We start from the raw sequence: 15,512 nt of genomic DNA, 5'->3' as shown, positions 1-15,512 counted from the left end.
CAAAGCAAACCCAAGCACGCAAAGATAATACTTAAAAAAAGTTGTTAGAGAACTTGTTGCTTGCAGAAACAGATATAAATGATCTTCCAAACAGCTTCAGAGGGATGTTATGTTTACTGGGAGAACCACCCCATCAATCAGCTAAGATTAAACTTGAGCTATTACAATGAAAAACTAACAAAGTATTTGTGTGTTGTATAGGTGATTAACACTTGAAAAAGTCTTAAAAATCTGTTGATGAAAATTTGTTTGAAATCACTTTAAAATTGTTATATTTCACAACTACACTTTTAAGCTGAAGTAAAAGTTGCAAAAAAAGATTGGAAATAAAAAAAAATGGACTGCAAGCATATTTAGATTTCTAGGGACAGTTTTAAGTAAAATTTATAAAAGGAAGAACTAATGATTGAGGAGATGCAATTCCCACTGTAAGGTCAGGAAACAGATTATGCTGTTTTCAATTTGAATGAAGAGATTATGTTCATTGTTTCAAGGAATGGCTACATGACTGTGAGGTCTCATATGGGAAAATGCTTTCCCAATTTCTATTGCACAAACATATTAGTCTACCTTATTTGAAAAACAAACAAAATAATCTTATTAAAAAACCAAGGCAAAATTTTTGGTAGGAATTGTCCGTTTCATCCTGTTAAGTACCTGCACATTTTGCTGGTTTAATAGCATCTACACATTTTCTCATGGCTATATTAGTTCTAATAGACCCCCACGGAAGTCAGGATGGATACTTAGAAATACTGAAACATACAGCTTCTCCTCCAGACCACAGAATTACCAAAAAGCTCTTGAACTAAGTAAGACTCTTTCCTTTGTTCTCTCCTCTTCCCCTCCAAGGAAGAGTTTTTCTTTGTTACAGCAGCTACTCACAAAACTTTGAGATGTTTGTCAATTCTAACACAAATGAGTTGCAGCAACTGCAGCTCAATTGAAACTTTGGGCAAAGACACAATTTATGTTCTTTTGTTTATAGCACCACTACCCTTTAGACTTTTGGAAAAGGCTGCAACAGCCAAAGCTTTTCTCTGTCAGTCTTGCCTATCACCTCTTGCTTCTTCAAAAGCAAGACACAAAAACACCCAGGTCATGTTAAAATTCACAACCTAAAGTATTCAGATTAAACTAATGAAGTGTTTAACTACCTTTGCCATGAGGGAGGGAAGTAGATGGAGTTGAATAGGAAAAGACAGGACAAGTAGCCTGAGCAGTTTCACACTGCTGTAGCTGCTTGCTTCAGCATGTGGAAGAACATCTGCAAGTAGTCTGACATCCTAGAAAATACATCCTGACTTTACAAAAAACTTCTTCTCTGTAAATCCAAATATTACATACTGATTGATAATCACTAAACCTTTCTATCCTAGACAATTCTTCATTCCTGAAATGATGTGAATTTATGACAAACAGATCACTAACCTATTTGCAGCCCCATGGAGATGTGAACAAAAGGATGATGCCACAGCACACAGCAGTCTTCCTCAAATGCTCTGCTACCAGAGACTGAAATGCTTTTTTGATGTTGAGGGAAAGAAAAAAAATGTCAAAGACTCAAGTGAAATATCTTTCCTACTCAGCTTGTTATCCTTTATAACTCTTTTCACTATTCAATATTTTAAAGAAAGATTAATGACAATCAGGGATGACTATCTTTAGGTTAAGGAGTTTATACTTAACCTTGTCAGTGACTGGATGGTCACTACTGTTTTAATATGGAAGATGTCAATGGTGGTGTCCCAACTCAAATTAACAGTGCTGGCTTTGACATCTTGTACTGAGGAGTTCTGCATGCACGACTACTCAACTGAGTGTCCAAAGGTTTTTGGCTATTACCTCTCATGCAAAGCATGCTCCTCCAGCCTCTGCTCTCTTCTGTGCTGCAAATTATTGTTTAGATACTTCCCCTCTGCCTGCAAAATAGTTCAAGTCTCTGAAGTGTTGGCCATCAGTAACTGTTGTCTACCGCTTCAATTTTTATTGTGCAGCTGAAGCAGACATAGATAAACATCAGACTGAGAATAATAACAACTGGCATGTTTCTGTGCCTCTTATGCTGAAATGTTCTGTAAGACAATGATGTTAGTTCTGAGCCAGTGGTTGGTTAATCTGGACACCAATGTGTCAAGTGGACACTTGGCAAAAGAATTTTCCATTTCAACCAAGTGTTGAATCCACTTGTGGTGTGTTTGAGTTTCCTCCTCTTCTTTTAAATGTTTGTGCCACCTGGAGTTCTTTCATTAGTCTTGGTAATTTCCAAATTCAGGTACACTAAGCCTCAATACCACCATGGATCTCCAGGAGAACCCATTTGATCTTTCTCTGAGCAATCAAATGCCTACAATGCTACTGTGAATTGACTTAGAGTATTTCAGCTGGAAGGAATAATCTAATCCAACTACTTGATCACTTCAGAGCTGACCAAAAGTTAAAGCATCTTATTAATGGCATGAACTGTCTTCCAACTATTGATACTTCAGTGATAATTCCCACAGTTCATCCCTCAATAACTCCTTATCAGGGACACTGACAAGTAACTCCTCAGTCTTTAACCACAAATGTCCTAGTAGACAAGTAATTATATTTACTAAAGATGTTGGCTGCCTTATGTTCAGTTCTGAAGTTATTTCAGATGGCTTTCAGAAGAACAACATAATGTTTCAGTAGTCTTCCCAGGAATTCATTTCTTGCAGTTAATGAAGTATATTTATCAACTTCCTATTTTCCTACAGAGATTCTTTGGCATTTTAACTAATTTGAAGACTCTTCACAATCCATTAGTGATTCCAACCAAGTTGGCCTGTTTGTCTAATTGCTTGCAACAACTCTTTCAACTCACTTCTAAGTATCATGGTTTCACTCAGAAAGTATCATGTATGTTCTAGTATCAAAGTGGATATAAGGTTTTTCCACATTCTCTATTCACTTCAAATTCCCAATTAAGGCCTCAGGCTCATGGGACTTACTTGACAGAAGACTATTCCTGTAGAATCCTCTGAATCCTTCCCCCTCAGGAAATCCCCAGAGCATTGCCTAGGAGAGACTTACCATAGAGTTTTCCTACCTGGGCAGACAGAAAGGAATCCCCCATGGACTCCTGCTTAACACCGATCCATCCCAGTTCCTTTCCCCAAACTTCCCCTGGTTTCTCTTTTCCTGGTTTCCTCACTGGTTGTGGTAGCCCTGGTGGCCAGCCCAGTCTCCGCTGTAAGCCACTGCCCTTTGCACTGCCCCTGTGTCCCCCCACTTAACCTTGTTGTCTTTGTCCCTGCTCCCTGTGGCGCTGCAGATGCAATAAACCCTGGCTGGAGTACATCACACAAGGATCCTTCCTGTCCCTCTGCTGAGCTACCTGGGCCTATGTGTGTGCAAGGCTTGAAATGGCTGCTCCTGTGGCCTTACTCTGGGCAGCTTCTCAAGGAGACACTTCAAATAAGGCTGCAGCACTTCTACCACCCTGCAACACATCCCTGAAAAACTGCATGGAGCACAATGCCAGGGAGAAGTTCTTGGGGTTTTGGTGGAGAGCTGGGGTTGGTCAGCCTGGAGGAGAGAAGGCTCTGAGGAGACCTTAGTGTACCTCAGTACCCAGAGGGGTTACAGGAAAGCTGGACCAAGGCATGGAGGGATAGGGCAAGGGTAAATGGCTTTAAACTGGCAGAGGGCAGGTTTACAGCAGGTATTTGGAAGAAATTGTTTACCATGAGGATGGTGAGGCACTGCTGGCATCAGCACCCAGGGAAGCTGTGGACGCCCTATCCTTGGAAGTGTTCAAGGCCAGGCTGGATGGGCCTTTGAGCAACCTGATCTAGGGAAATGTGCTCCTGCCCATGGCAGGGTGGGGGAGTTGGAACTGGATGATCTTTAATGTCCCTTCCAACCCAAACTACCCAGTGATTCTTTGAAGATCAGACATTACAAGATATTTATCTACTATATTTGCTTCTATTAGTTTTCTTTACATTTTTTCTTTAAATGCACAAAACCCTCTATTTTTAGTATTTTAACCTACACAGTCTGTGTAGTAGACACAGAACATAATCCTAGCTAAACTCCTTCCACTGTTTGCAAAAATACAGATTTTAGAAAACCCATTTCTTGGGTACATCTAACTCTATAGTTTTCAAAAACAAAACCCCCCAAAACAACAACAAAAACACCAAACAAACAACCCCCACAAAAAAAAAACAAATCCAGAAAAACCAGAAACACCTCGAACAAAACAGTAACCTTCATCTTAACTAAATCCCAAAGAACACTGGTATACAGAATTCAAAAAATTGAAATGGAGAAGTCCCCTGATCTGTCCTTGATTTCTGCTGGTTTATATTGCTACTGAAGAAGGAGAGCAAATGAGGCAAAAAACGGCACAACAGTAAGATGATGATGACAGTAAGGTGAAAACTCCTATTCCCACATGGATAATGCACAGCAAAGAGCAGCTTCCCCTTCACCAAATCTTCATAACACACAGAACCAGTGAAGCACTTAAAAAATTAAGAGTAGCTTCTCTGCATCCCCCATTCAAGTTACCAGAAAACACATATGAGGTTCATGGCAGTCACCTGCAAGAGGCATCCAGAAGTATTTGGATGGACCTAACTGAACTAAAGAAAGTTTCTGATAAAGGCATGGCTCTGATCAACAGGGATGGAAAGCAGATGGCAGAAGGGAGATGCAACTGTTATTCAGCACTTACTTATCTGGGAATAATTTTACCTACACAACCTATCAGCCTTGAGAAATGCTAGTGAAAATCAGAACCATTACTTATGCAACTTCCACTAGTGAGGAAAAACTCATCCTTTTCATTCTCACTAAGTGTATCCAAATGGACAAATAAAATATTGTCAAATTTTAGATTTACAAAACAGCTTTATGGTTTCTGCACAAGTAATAAAGAATGGGATACAGCATGAACAGGACATCAGGTAAAAGGTTTTCTATTTTGCTATGTAGGTCAATATAAGAGGAAGAAAGCAGTAAAAGGGAAAGCCAGAAACAAAACACCAAAAGAATCAAAGAATGAGAAAGAACAGATGAAGAAGAAGATGAAGACTCAACAGGCATTCCTGCTTGTGAGGTCACCAAATTTTGCTTATTTACATTTGCTCCAGTACTTACTACATTTTTTATGTACAGTCCCTAGGTACTTGGGAAGGTGTAAGAAGTTCCTTGTGGACCTAAACTGCGCCACGCTACCAGAATCCTGGGGGAGGAAGCAATTCCTACCTTTAAATCCAAACAAAAGTTTTTAAAAGAAACTTGGGAAGCTGTGTCAAACATTTGAGGGCAAAAGACTTAAAACTGGATTTTGTTTTTCTTCTTGGTTACCATATGCAAAAGGAGAGTTACATTTTATTTAATGTACTTAATTCTTATTTCTACTTAATTCTATTTCTACTTCACCTGAAAAAAACATTCTTATCTCTAAGTGTAACAACTAAGACTCAGTACTAAATGCATATTACTTCTCATAAAGCCTACCAGGAGAGAATGCCTTTTCAAACTGAACCAACTGCTTTGCATAAATTCAAAACTAATTATTTTATCATGTTCTGATAAAAAACAGGCACTCATACAAATATGATATGCTTATGCAAGTTAAAAAATGGTTCCAACTGAACATTTCAAAATTATTTTTATGCAGTTAAATGTATAACTGCTTTAGCAAAATGAATGGTAAGTTTTAGGTTGTATTATTACAGTATTGAAAAATCAGCTTAATTCACACATAGTGTTCTTAAAGATGTGGATTTGACACAAAACACAGCAACTGTTTCAATGAAAAACAAATCTACGACCTCTTGGATGACTTATATGAACCCCATCTCCCGTGGGCCAGCTGGGTTTGCCAGGCACAGCTGCCTCCAGCCTGCCGCTGGAAGAAATTCCAACTGTGGCATGGGGAACTGTTGCAGTGTGTTGTAAACTTCCTTCCCCAGGTGTGCCAATACCTCTCTTCCCCTTCCCCCCTCTCCCCCTGCTGGTCTGTCAATCAGGTTTAACATTCCAGCAAGGTGTCGTGTGGTTGGTCAAGTTCAAAGGATGCCCCTCAGGCCCAAGGGTCATTGGCCTGTCTGGGTGTCATCCCCCACTGAGACCCTGCCCCTCTCACCTGGTTGGTGGCTCACCTGTTCCCTCCCCTTCCCCTGTCCCTGAGCTTAAAAGGTGAATCAGACCATGCGGCGGGGATTCTGTTGGAGCTGTTCCCAAGATTCAGACCTCTGTAACCATGGAATAAACCTCTGGATATAACCCTCCAGCAGAATCCATCCTTTTTCTCTTCACCATCGCCTGAAGCCATTCCTCCTGAGGTAAACAGAGTTCCTAACAAGCCTGGACTTGTTCAGTGCCCAGCTGCAATCTCCAGCAAGCCAAGGTATCTCTGGGGTGATACACCGCAGTTGCTGCCTTTGGCCCAGCAGCAAGGGCCAGACTGGCCCAGGCACTATCTAACTGGTAATATTGGGATTCACATTCCAATAGGGAACCTTCACTGAGGGGTACCTGGGCACTGGAAGCAGCTGACACCAGAGTTACAGGGATGGTGTGAGGAGTGTTTCCACCTGAACTGGGCCCTGCTGTTACTGCAGCTACTGCTTCACGTGGGGCAACCCCTACTCCAGCCCCACTGGCTTCCACACCAACGCACCATTCCCCTCATCTCCAGCCAGGACACTTCATCCATGCCTAGCAGGACACAAAAAATGCTCATTCCACATAGGAAGCTAAAAAGAAAAACTTTTAATAACAAAAAAGGCCCTCCTACATATCTTTAAATATATAGCTCTAATAAATTAGGACTGGAAAAAAACAAAAGAAGTTCAAGCAATACAAGAACAATACTTATTGGGAAATATGTTTACTGATTTAAACTTTAAATCTTAAATGCCACTGCCAAACTATGACTCTACAAGAAAAAAAAGGCACCACAGAGGTTTTTACAAAATAGTATATTAAAATGGTACAGCTCCATACATTATAAATGCTAGCCCACGTATTTTCTTGCTAAAAAAATCAAAATACAATTTTCAATCACAAAGGCAGCAGTTTCTTTTACATTATTACTCATGATGTGTAAAACCACTAATTCTGTTATACTGCTATGTCTGATTCTATAATTAGGAGACTATGTATCAAAGTAGCACAGAAAGCTAACTTTTCTATGGGAACTACATCTCACTCTTACAGCACAGTCTCAATCGTTCTTTCAAATGTGTTAAGCCACACAGCATTCTAACATAGTAATTGACATTAAAGGTGTCTAACCCACACAACAGTACATGTGGGGGTCTTCACGAAACAAAGATTTCAGACTCAGATTAAAATTAAATTCAACAGCTCACTTGTGAAACATTTAAGACTTGTCTTAAAACAATTATAAATGACAGCAGCAAAACACTCTGGTATTGACAAAACCTTGTCAGGAAAAAGCACCTGTCCCTGCCTGAACACCCACACTTAATGATCTCCACATTCCTAATCTACCAGAACTGATGTATTATCAGCCTCTTGGTATCTGAATGGACATAAATAAAGCACAAAATACCACCTACAACCTCAGATAAGTACTTAAGGGAGAAAAAAAATTCAACTCTTAGAAATGTCTTATTTTTCATGCTAGAGGAAAATGGCAAGTCCAATTAAAATCTAACATATGTGGATAGATATTTAATCAGACTACAACACTTAGATCCCAAATATAGACAAAATAAACCAGTCCTTTAATCCCTCTACACAGTTCTACCTTATTCATGGAATCTTACAGACTACCAAATGTCACATCTTTAAGGAAAAATATAATATATAGACAGTTATATGGTAGTATTTTTTTTAGTCTTGAGCAATCTTGGTTTTGTGAGTAATGCAAGATATAAACCTACTTTGTCTTATCAGTACTGTTACAGTAGGTATTTGCTTATTGTCAAAATACTGTAGTAACAGAAGTTCTGCAACTTCTTCAGACTATGTGATTAACTCATCATTGTGCCATGCCAGAACTACAATTTAAGCAATATATATCATAGAGGAGACAAGCAGAAGATACTTGAAATATAGGAGTCAAGCTAGACTTCTTATTTTTAGATCAACTACACAAAGTCATTTCCAGCAAGTCTAGCTTTGTATTTAATCAATACACACATGTGAAGAGTTACAGAATTAATGCAGCTTTTAAAAACTCACTTCCTTTTTGAAGAGATTTATGACCTAATTCTACATAAAACTTCCTATCAGCCATGCAAAATGACTAGATGACTAGTTCAATCCATCACCCAAAATTCTTCCTAAAAAAACATGGATGAAATCTAAGAGCAAAGTTATGAACACATACATCTGACATGACTCCACTTACTTCCACCAGGATTTACATATTGAAAGCATTATATGGAAAGACAGACAACCAGATCTATTACCTGTAACTGAGACTTTTGCCAACACCTCTGTGAAGCAAGAGGCAACCTATCCTGGAGTTGTATGAAAAATTAAATTAAAAATAATCACAACTACAAAATGTAAACCAGACTATTTAATCCAAGGTACACAAATATTTGGTGTCAAAAAATAAGCCTGCCTAGAATGGCTGCAGATGTGTTTTTAGCAGAGCCTGCAGAGGACAGCAGATCATATCACCACTCAAGTTTAGTGCAAAGAGATGCATATACAAAGAACTGGCAAAAAAATCTAGTGTGGCTCATTACTGAGGTGCTTTTGCTATGGAGTTAGGCATTTTCTTCTTAACTCCTAAGATGGTTGTCATAACCTCCTCAGATGTATTTCTTCTACATACCCACAACTGCTCTTAAATAACCATGTTTAGAAAAAGTATCTGTTAAGCAATAATGAAATATAGTCTTTGGAGAAAAGTAGTCTTTATTTGTAAGCTAAACATTTCACATATCAGCTCTTGCCTACTATTCTAATAGCCACAGCAGGTACTCTGAGTGAGATCCAAACTAAATCTTGCTGTAAAGTTTCAGCATGCAAGCCACTGTATAAACTGTATATAACTTGTTTGAAATGACACTGAAGCAGCTAGAATTGAATTCTTTACATGTTTTGATGCAATTTGAAATGCTTTTCCACTATATGACGGTAAAGTGTCTCCAACTTCATTATTAGCAACACTACACAATTGGTATTATTTGTTACAGGAGCTTTTAAAGGAAAGATTTCTTTCCTCATTGGTAAGAGGCACTGGCTTATGTGCAATAAGCAAGACAACAGTTATGTTATGGGTGAGGAAATCCCAATTCAATGAGGCAAACATTTTCACTTGAATTACTCGAAGAGAAAGAAGACAGATAACTCTCTTACATGCCTACACTTTTGACACACACAATGAGAAGCACTTACACATCATGTCTACTGTCTTATATTATCTCCTCTGTAGAGTTTCTATCAAACTTTGTAAAAAGAAAATTCAATGTATTAATCCTCATTTTACAGGAGATTCTCAACAAATAATTTAACATTCAAGAGAATTTAGGTTTCTTCTTAGTGCAACAGACAGCTGATTTTCATATAATTCCACATTAAAAAAAAAAAGCAGGAAGACATACAAGCAGGAATTCAAACCTTCTACTGGCTTACTTGCCTCTGTGTATAAAAACTTGGTCTAATAATTTGGGGATTTTGGAAACCAAGCAAAAGATGAAATTATCACGGAGAATGCTTCTACACACGCTGATTATTCAGAGCACACTCAAATATCACTAAATGAAGGAGAGGGGGCAATATCTAAAAGGGCAAGAGCTAGAAAGTGCTGTTTAAAAATCAGATCTAGTTCACATTTTCAGCAAGTTAATGTTCTGTCGACACACTTGCCCTAAACATGCACAACATCTGGCCCACCGAGAGCATTGCAGAGGAACACCCAAGGAAAACAGCCACATAGAGCCTTCAGTGTACTCCACAATCCACTGTGAGATTTAATATAAACTGTCATAACAAGAGGCATCTTCTCAAAAAAAGGGAGGCGAGCCCAGCTCTTTCAGCCTACTGCTTGCACCATTAGCTCAATCACGACAGCAGATACAATTACAATTGCCTCAGAGCTGTGCCAACATCCCTAACACAGAAGATTTTTTACTACAGAGTGACACTCCAGGAAAAAAATAAAAACAAACCATTGTTATTAATGCAGAAAAAAGAGTATTCAAATAACATGACTTTCCTATGTACAACATCCACATAATAAACTGCAGAATGTGCATTATCAAGCAGTTTCTCACATGCATTTGCCTACTAACCATTCTGCTGGGCCAAATTCCAAATTTTCAACTCTGAACACTTCAGAAAACTGTCAGGTGATTTGGTGTCATTTCCACCCATATAACCCAAACTACACCACCACTAAATTAGCATTTCCCTTTTAATGCGAGTTTCCTTCTCCCACTTCCCTAGCATATTTATACTTGTGTTGACACAGAGTTGTTGAGCAAATCAGGCAACATTTCCCTCAGCTTCTCAACAAAACTGCGACTGTTGTTAACATCTGGTTCTAAATCTAGACGTCACTAAATATAACACAAAACCATGCCTTATGTGTAAAAACGGTAACATGGCATAGTTATTATATTTCAAATGCATTCATATCCCACATACCTGAAGAGCTACACCACCAGCTCACTAAAACTATGAAGGCCTGACCTCTCAGTGGAGATGCAACAAAGAGAAAGTAAAATAAACCTCAAAGTATTTTGTTAACAGGCAGCATATATAGGGAATATTAGGCGAATTAAGAGTTTTACTGATTCACATTGCTCATACACATCCAATTGCTCAGAAAAAAGCATCCCGAAATCAGGTGATAAGAACCTCTTTATCACATCTCAAACACGCTGCACATTTTGGTATTAAGCCATCTTGCTACAAACTGTAAACGAGAAGAATATAAACCGTCCCAAAATATTTTCTCTCAAAGAAATAAGGATCTGACCTTAGAAAATACACGAAGAAAACAATGCCAAAACAAAACCCAAAAAATCTTTGCACAATAACTGCCACGGAGATTAACCCCAAACTGTTCGCTGTACGCACGGTCCACTCAGGACAGGAGGCATTTTCCTTAACTTTTTGTTTTTGTGGTCTGCACGGGCAGGTTTGAAGCAGAATCAAACCCTAGCGCTTCATTGTGTGCCACCAGCTACCAAAGGCATTCGGCCTTCTCGCTGCTCTCTCAGGAAGCGGTTACTATCTTTAAGAGCACTAAAAAAATAATACAAGTTTTTCGTACGTTCGAACAAAGCCCGTGTGATCCCAGCCACGCAATGGCCCGTGGGGTCCGAGCGCCGCCCCCGTCTCCGCTCCCCCCCGAGCCGCAGCCCATTGTAGCCCCGGTGCTGCGTCCGCCCCCGTCTGCCCCGGGCCCCCGAGGCTCCCCCGGGCACCACCGCGGCCCCGCACACCCCGCCGGGCCGGAGTCGGCCCCCCCCGAGCCCCTCCGAGCGCACAATGCCGCCCCTCCCTCGCCCGCTCCCCCGGCGCCACCGCCCCTCAAGGCGCTCGCTGTCCCCACCTCGGCGCCGCTCCCGGGCGGACACAAAGGCGGCGAGGCCGCCGCGCAGGCCCCGCGCCGCCCGGTGACCTGCCACAACATGGCCCCCTCCCTCCTCCTCCTCCTCCTCCTCCTCCTCCTCCCCCTCCTCCCCCTCCCCTCCCCTCCCTCTCCCCTCCCTCGGCGCGCAGCCGAGCCCGCAGACAAAAGGGGGCTGGAGGAAGGGGGGCCCGCCCGCCCGCCTGCGGCCTTCCCAGCGCGGCGCCGGCCCCCCGGGGATACTCACGGGCTGGCTGGCGGCGATGGACCCGGAGCGGCCGCTGGGACACGCCTGCCCGCCCGCCGGCCCCTTCCTCCTCCTCCTGCCGCTCCCGCTGGGCGCCGCTCCTTCCTGCCTCCCCTCCCGCCCGCCCGAGGCTCACAACAACATGGCGCGGAGGGACAGGGACAGCGAGAGCGCGGCTGAACCTCCCCGGCCGCTCCCCCCGGCCGCCGCCGCCGCTCGGCCCCGCCGCCCCTGCCCGCCCCGGCCCCGCCGCGCCTGCGCGCCCCGGCCCGGCCCGCGGGGAGGCGGAGGGAGGAGGCGGTGGCCCCCGGCCCCTTCCGCCGCGCATGCGCCGCCTGCCGCCCCTCAGCGCGGGCACCGCGGCAGGGGAATGTCCCCGTCCCTGCCCTTCCCGCCGGCAGACTGCGTTCGTGTCCGGCTCTGTGTGCTTGTGCTCACTCTCACTTACTGTGCCCACCTCTGGGATCCTCAGTGCAAGAAAGACAAGGAACTAATGGAGAGGGTCCAGCGGAGGCCACAAAGATGATGTGGGGTCAGGAGCATCTCCCGTATGAGAAGACACTGTGGGAGCTGGGCCTGTTCAGTCATGAAAGAACAGAGGGGAATCTCATTAATGCATATAAATATGTCAAAGGCGGGTGCTCAGAATCATAGAATTTGCTGAGTTTGAAGGCACCCATCAGGATCAAGAAGTCCAACTCCTGGCCCTGCATAGGATGACATTCCAAGAGTCACACCATGTGCCTCAAAATGTTGTCCAAGTGCTTCTTGAACTCTCTTAGGCTTGGTGCTGTGACCACTCTCCCGGGGAGCCTGTTCCAGTGTCCAGCCAACCTCTGGGTGAAAAACCTTTTCCTGATATGTAACCTAAACATCCCCTGACTCAGCTTCGAGCCACTCCCTTGGATCCTGTCCCTGGTCACCAGAGAGGAGACATTGCTGCTTGCCTCTCCACTTCCCCTCATGTTGAAGACTGAAATGAAGTCTCGCCTCAGTCTCCTCCAGCATGAAGTGCCTGGCTGGTGCCAGACTCTAAGGGGTGCCCAGTGACAGGAGCAGTGGCATTGAACTAAAACACAAGAAGTTCACCTCAACAGGAGGAAGAACTTTACATTGAGAGTGGCAGAGCACTGGAAAAGGCTCCCCAGGGAGGCCATGAAATCTTAATCTCTGGAGACATTCTGTGACCCTGCCTTGGCAGGGCCTGCACTAGATGATCTCCAGAGGTCCCTTACAACCCTAACAGTTCTGTGATCCTGTGATTTAGGCCTTTCAGGAAGTGTGACAGTGGGAGGTGGTGCCCACCTGAGGGCCTGGGAGACAAAGGAGAGGTGAGCCCTGTTTGAGGGGTCCCCAGTGGCCCCTGGTGACTCCTGAGGTCCCCACACCACCCATGGGATGTGTGTTTGCATGTGTGTGTTACACCAAACAAAAATGCATCTCAGCAGTTACTAATTTATTAACTGCTGTGCTAATAGTAATTGTGTGGTGATTTTGGGCAAAGAGCCAATTATTCTTTTCTCATGAGAGTGTTAAAGATGGCATCACTGGTACAGCAGGGAGGTGCTGTTGGTAAATACAGTTCTGGTGCTGGTAGGCATTGCCAGCACTGCATGTTCATAACCTCAATCATGATGAGCATAAATTCTGCATATTCAACAGCCCCTAGAAATCAGAGGGATCTCTGCATGTCAGTGACATTTTAAAACCTGCATTTCACAAGAAAATCCCCTATTTTGCCTTTTTAGCCATTCTTCAAGAGCCTGGTTACAGAATGCTCCATTGCAGCAAACAGTGACAGATACCATCCCCTGATCAAACCTTCAGACCAAACGTGGCTCTGGGTGCCGTGGGCACTGCACCGCCGCTGCTGCTGACCCACCCCTGGCTGTGCGGGCAGGGCGGAGCCAGGCCGGGCTGTCGCAGGGACTCCAGGCCCCGAGCGGGGCTGCAGGAATAGTACCTGAACTGGTGCTACTGCTGGCACAGCAGTTGTGTGGATGAGATGTCTGTGACTACCAACTGTGTTCTTAAAAATAGAGATGTCTCAAAGGAGAAAATCCTCACTGTTTTCAGTATTTATAGACATGGTTAAGAACATAAAAGTTCCCAGCTCCTGATAAAGATAGAAACATTTCTGCAAGAAATGAAAATGATTTCTTGAGTCTAATACTAGTCAGCTAAATGCTCGGATGTCTGCAGCCTGCTGCCACTCACGTGGCTAATCTCTGTGATCCCCAATGTCCCATCCCACTGCCACCTGGGGCTGTCTCCAGGGAGGCTGCAGGGCTGGAAAGCCAATTCCTGTGCTTACTGAGGAGAGAAGGCCTCTAAGTCACAGCCTCCAAGCCACCCCTTCCCTTCATGCAGACCAGCTGGGACTGAAGGAAACCCTGTTATGCTCTTGGCATCTTGAACACTTACAGCAGCTGGTCTACATTATACCAGCTCTCCAGCTCTTACCCTTCTGGGGACCCTGTTTGTCCTCAATAATTATAATCAGTGTTTATGTAATGCATCAAATCTTCACAAAGAACTCAACATGCATTTGAAAAGCATAAGCTTGAATGATTTCCACATCAGTGGGCTTCTCAGTGTGCTTTTTCTCAGAAAAACCCAACCTGATCATGAAACAGAAAAATGTTTAAGTGCAATCAGTTTGGGATTTGATCTGATAAATACAATTATTTGATTATTTTCTAAAGTATCTTTTTTTAAAAAAAGAATAAAACAATTCGACCACGACACATCTCACAATTTGATAGTGGCACTAAAGTTTTTGACTCATGATAAAATAGTTCAATAAATGCCTTTCTCTCTTACCTTTGTTCTGAGTGGAAACTTTAAAAACACTTAATGCTTTAGATAGTTTTACTTGATATCAGTCCATTACAAAATGTTTTTCGTAGCTATTCCTCTTGCTAAGGATGTATTCACAGCTGTCTGGGCTCTGCTTACACTCCAGACGTTTCAGATAAACTCCTCCAACACAGTAATGCTAAGTTTCTATGAATAAGTATCCTTAATGAAAAATACTAAAAAGGTACACAGTCTACAGTTTAAGACAGTAGCCAAGGATATAGAAAGCCTGGATGCCATTGCCTTCCTCCAGAGTCTTCCTCTGACATCCTGGGTAAGGCACTTAACTGAGGGGCACTCACAGAAACTGAAAGCTGCAGCTCGAACCACCCCTGCTCAGCTAGTGCCTAATCATGAAGAGGTCTACATTCTCTAACTTCAGGACCTAAAACTCTGGACATAAACAGAATTTATCGTGCTGTGCCATGACATTTATGTCCCCCAGCAGTTTTGACAAACGGCGCTGTTGGATCTATCAGAGTAGCAAATATTTAACCTGCATTAATTAAAACAAAGGTATTCTGCCATGAAAATGAAACAACTAGGTGTGGCAGACCCTCTCAAAGCATCTCCACAAAAAATGCAGCTTGCACTCTTTTAAAACAGAATTTGTGACATCCTTCACTCCCAGGATGGGGGGAGCACCCAGATTTGATTCCTTTGCTCAAGATTTACTGGCATTACTTCCTTGGAAAGAGTCCCCAGATCAGCAGCCTACTTTGGCTGCCCTCTGCTGCAGCTGGTCTGTTCTGCAGGAAAGCAGTCCATATCTTCATCTCAGATCTTCTGCTTGCTGGCCTTGCAGTCAGAGAAGCATCGAGTTGTTTGGGTTGGAAGGGATTTAATGACCCTCTAGTC

General features: G+C 42.9%; 1 protein-coding gene across 2 annotated transcripts in view; it reads right to left on the bottom strand.

The window, feature by feature from the left end:
* Positions 1-11,898, bottom strand: part of PUM2 (pumilio RNA binding family member 2) — a 68,416-nt gene extending 56,518 nt beyond the window's left edge. The window contains exon 1 of one of the 2 annotated variants that reach the window (XM_058802889.1): positions 11,796-11,898. Coding sequence is in view for 1 of the 2 variants with exons in the window: in XM_058802888.1 (XP_058658871.1) it covers positions 11,531-11,611 (81 nt within the window). In the remaining variant the exon portion in view is untranslated. Of the gene's footprint in view, positions 1-11,530; positions 11,613-11,795 lie in introns of those variants that run through there. The other variant, XM_058802888.1, reaches the window with a different exon arrangement.
* Between the last annotated feature and the right edge of the window lie 3,614 nt (positions 11,899-15,512).

The sequence above is a fragment of the Ammospiza caudacuta genome, chromosome 3, assembly GCF_027887145.1.
Source record: "Ammospiza caudacuta isolate bAmmCau1 chromosome 3, bAmmCau1.pri, whole genome shotgun sequence".
Lineage (NCBI taxonomy): Eukaryota > Metazoa > Chordata > Aves > Passeriformes > Passerellidae > Ammospiza > Ammospiza caudacuta.
Note: the sequence above shows the minus strand (reverse complement) of the source record. Positions and strands in the feature narration are given on the sequence as shown.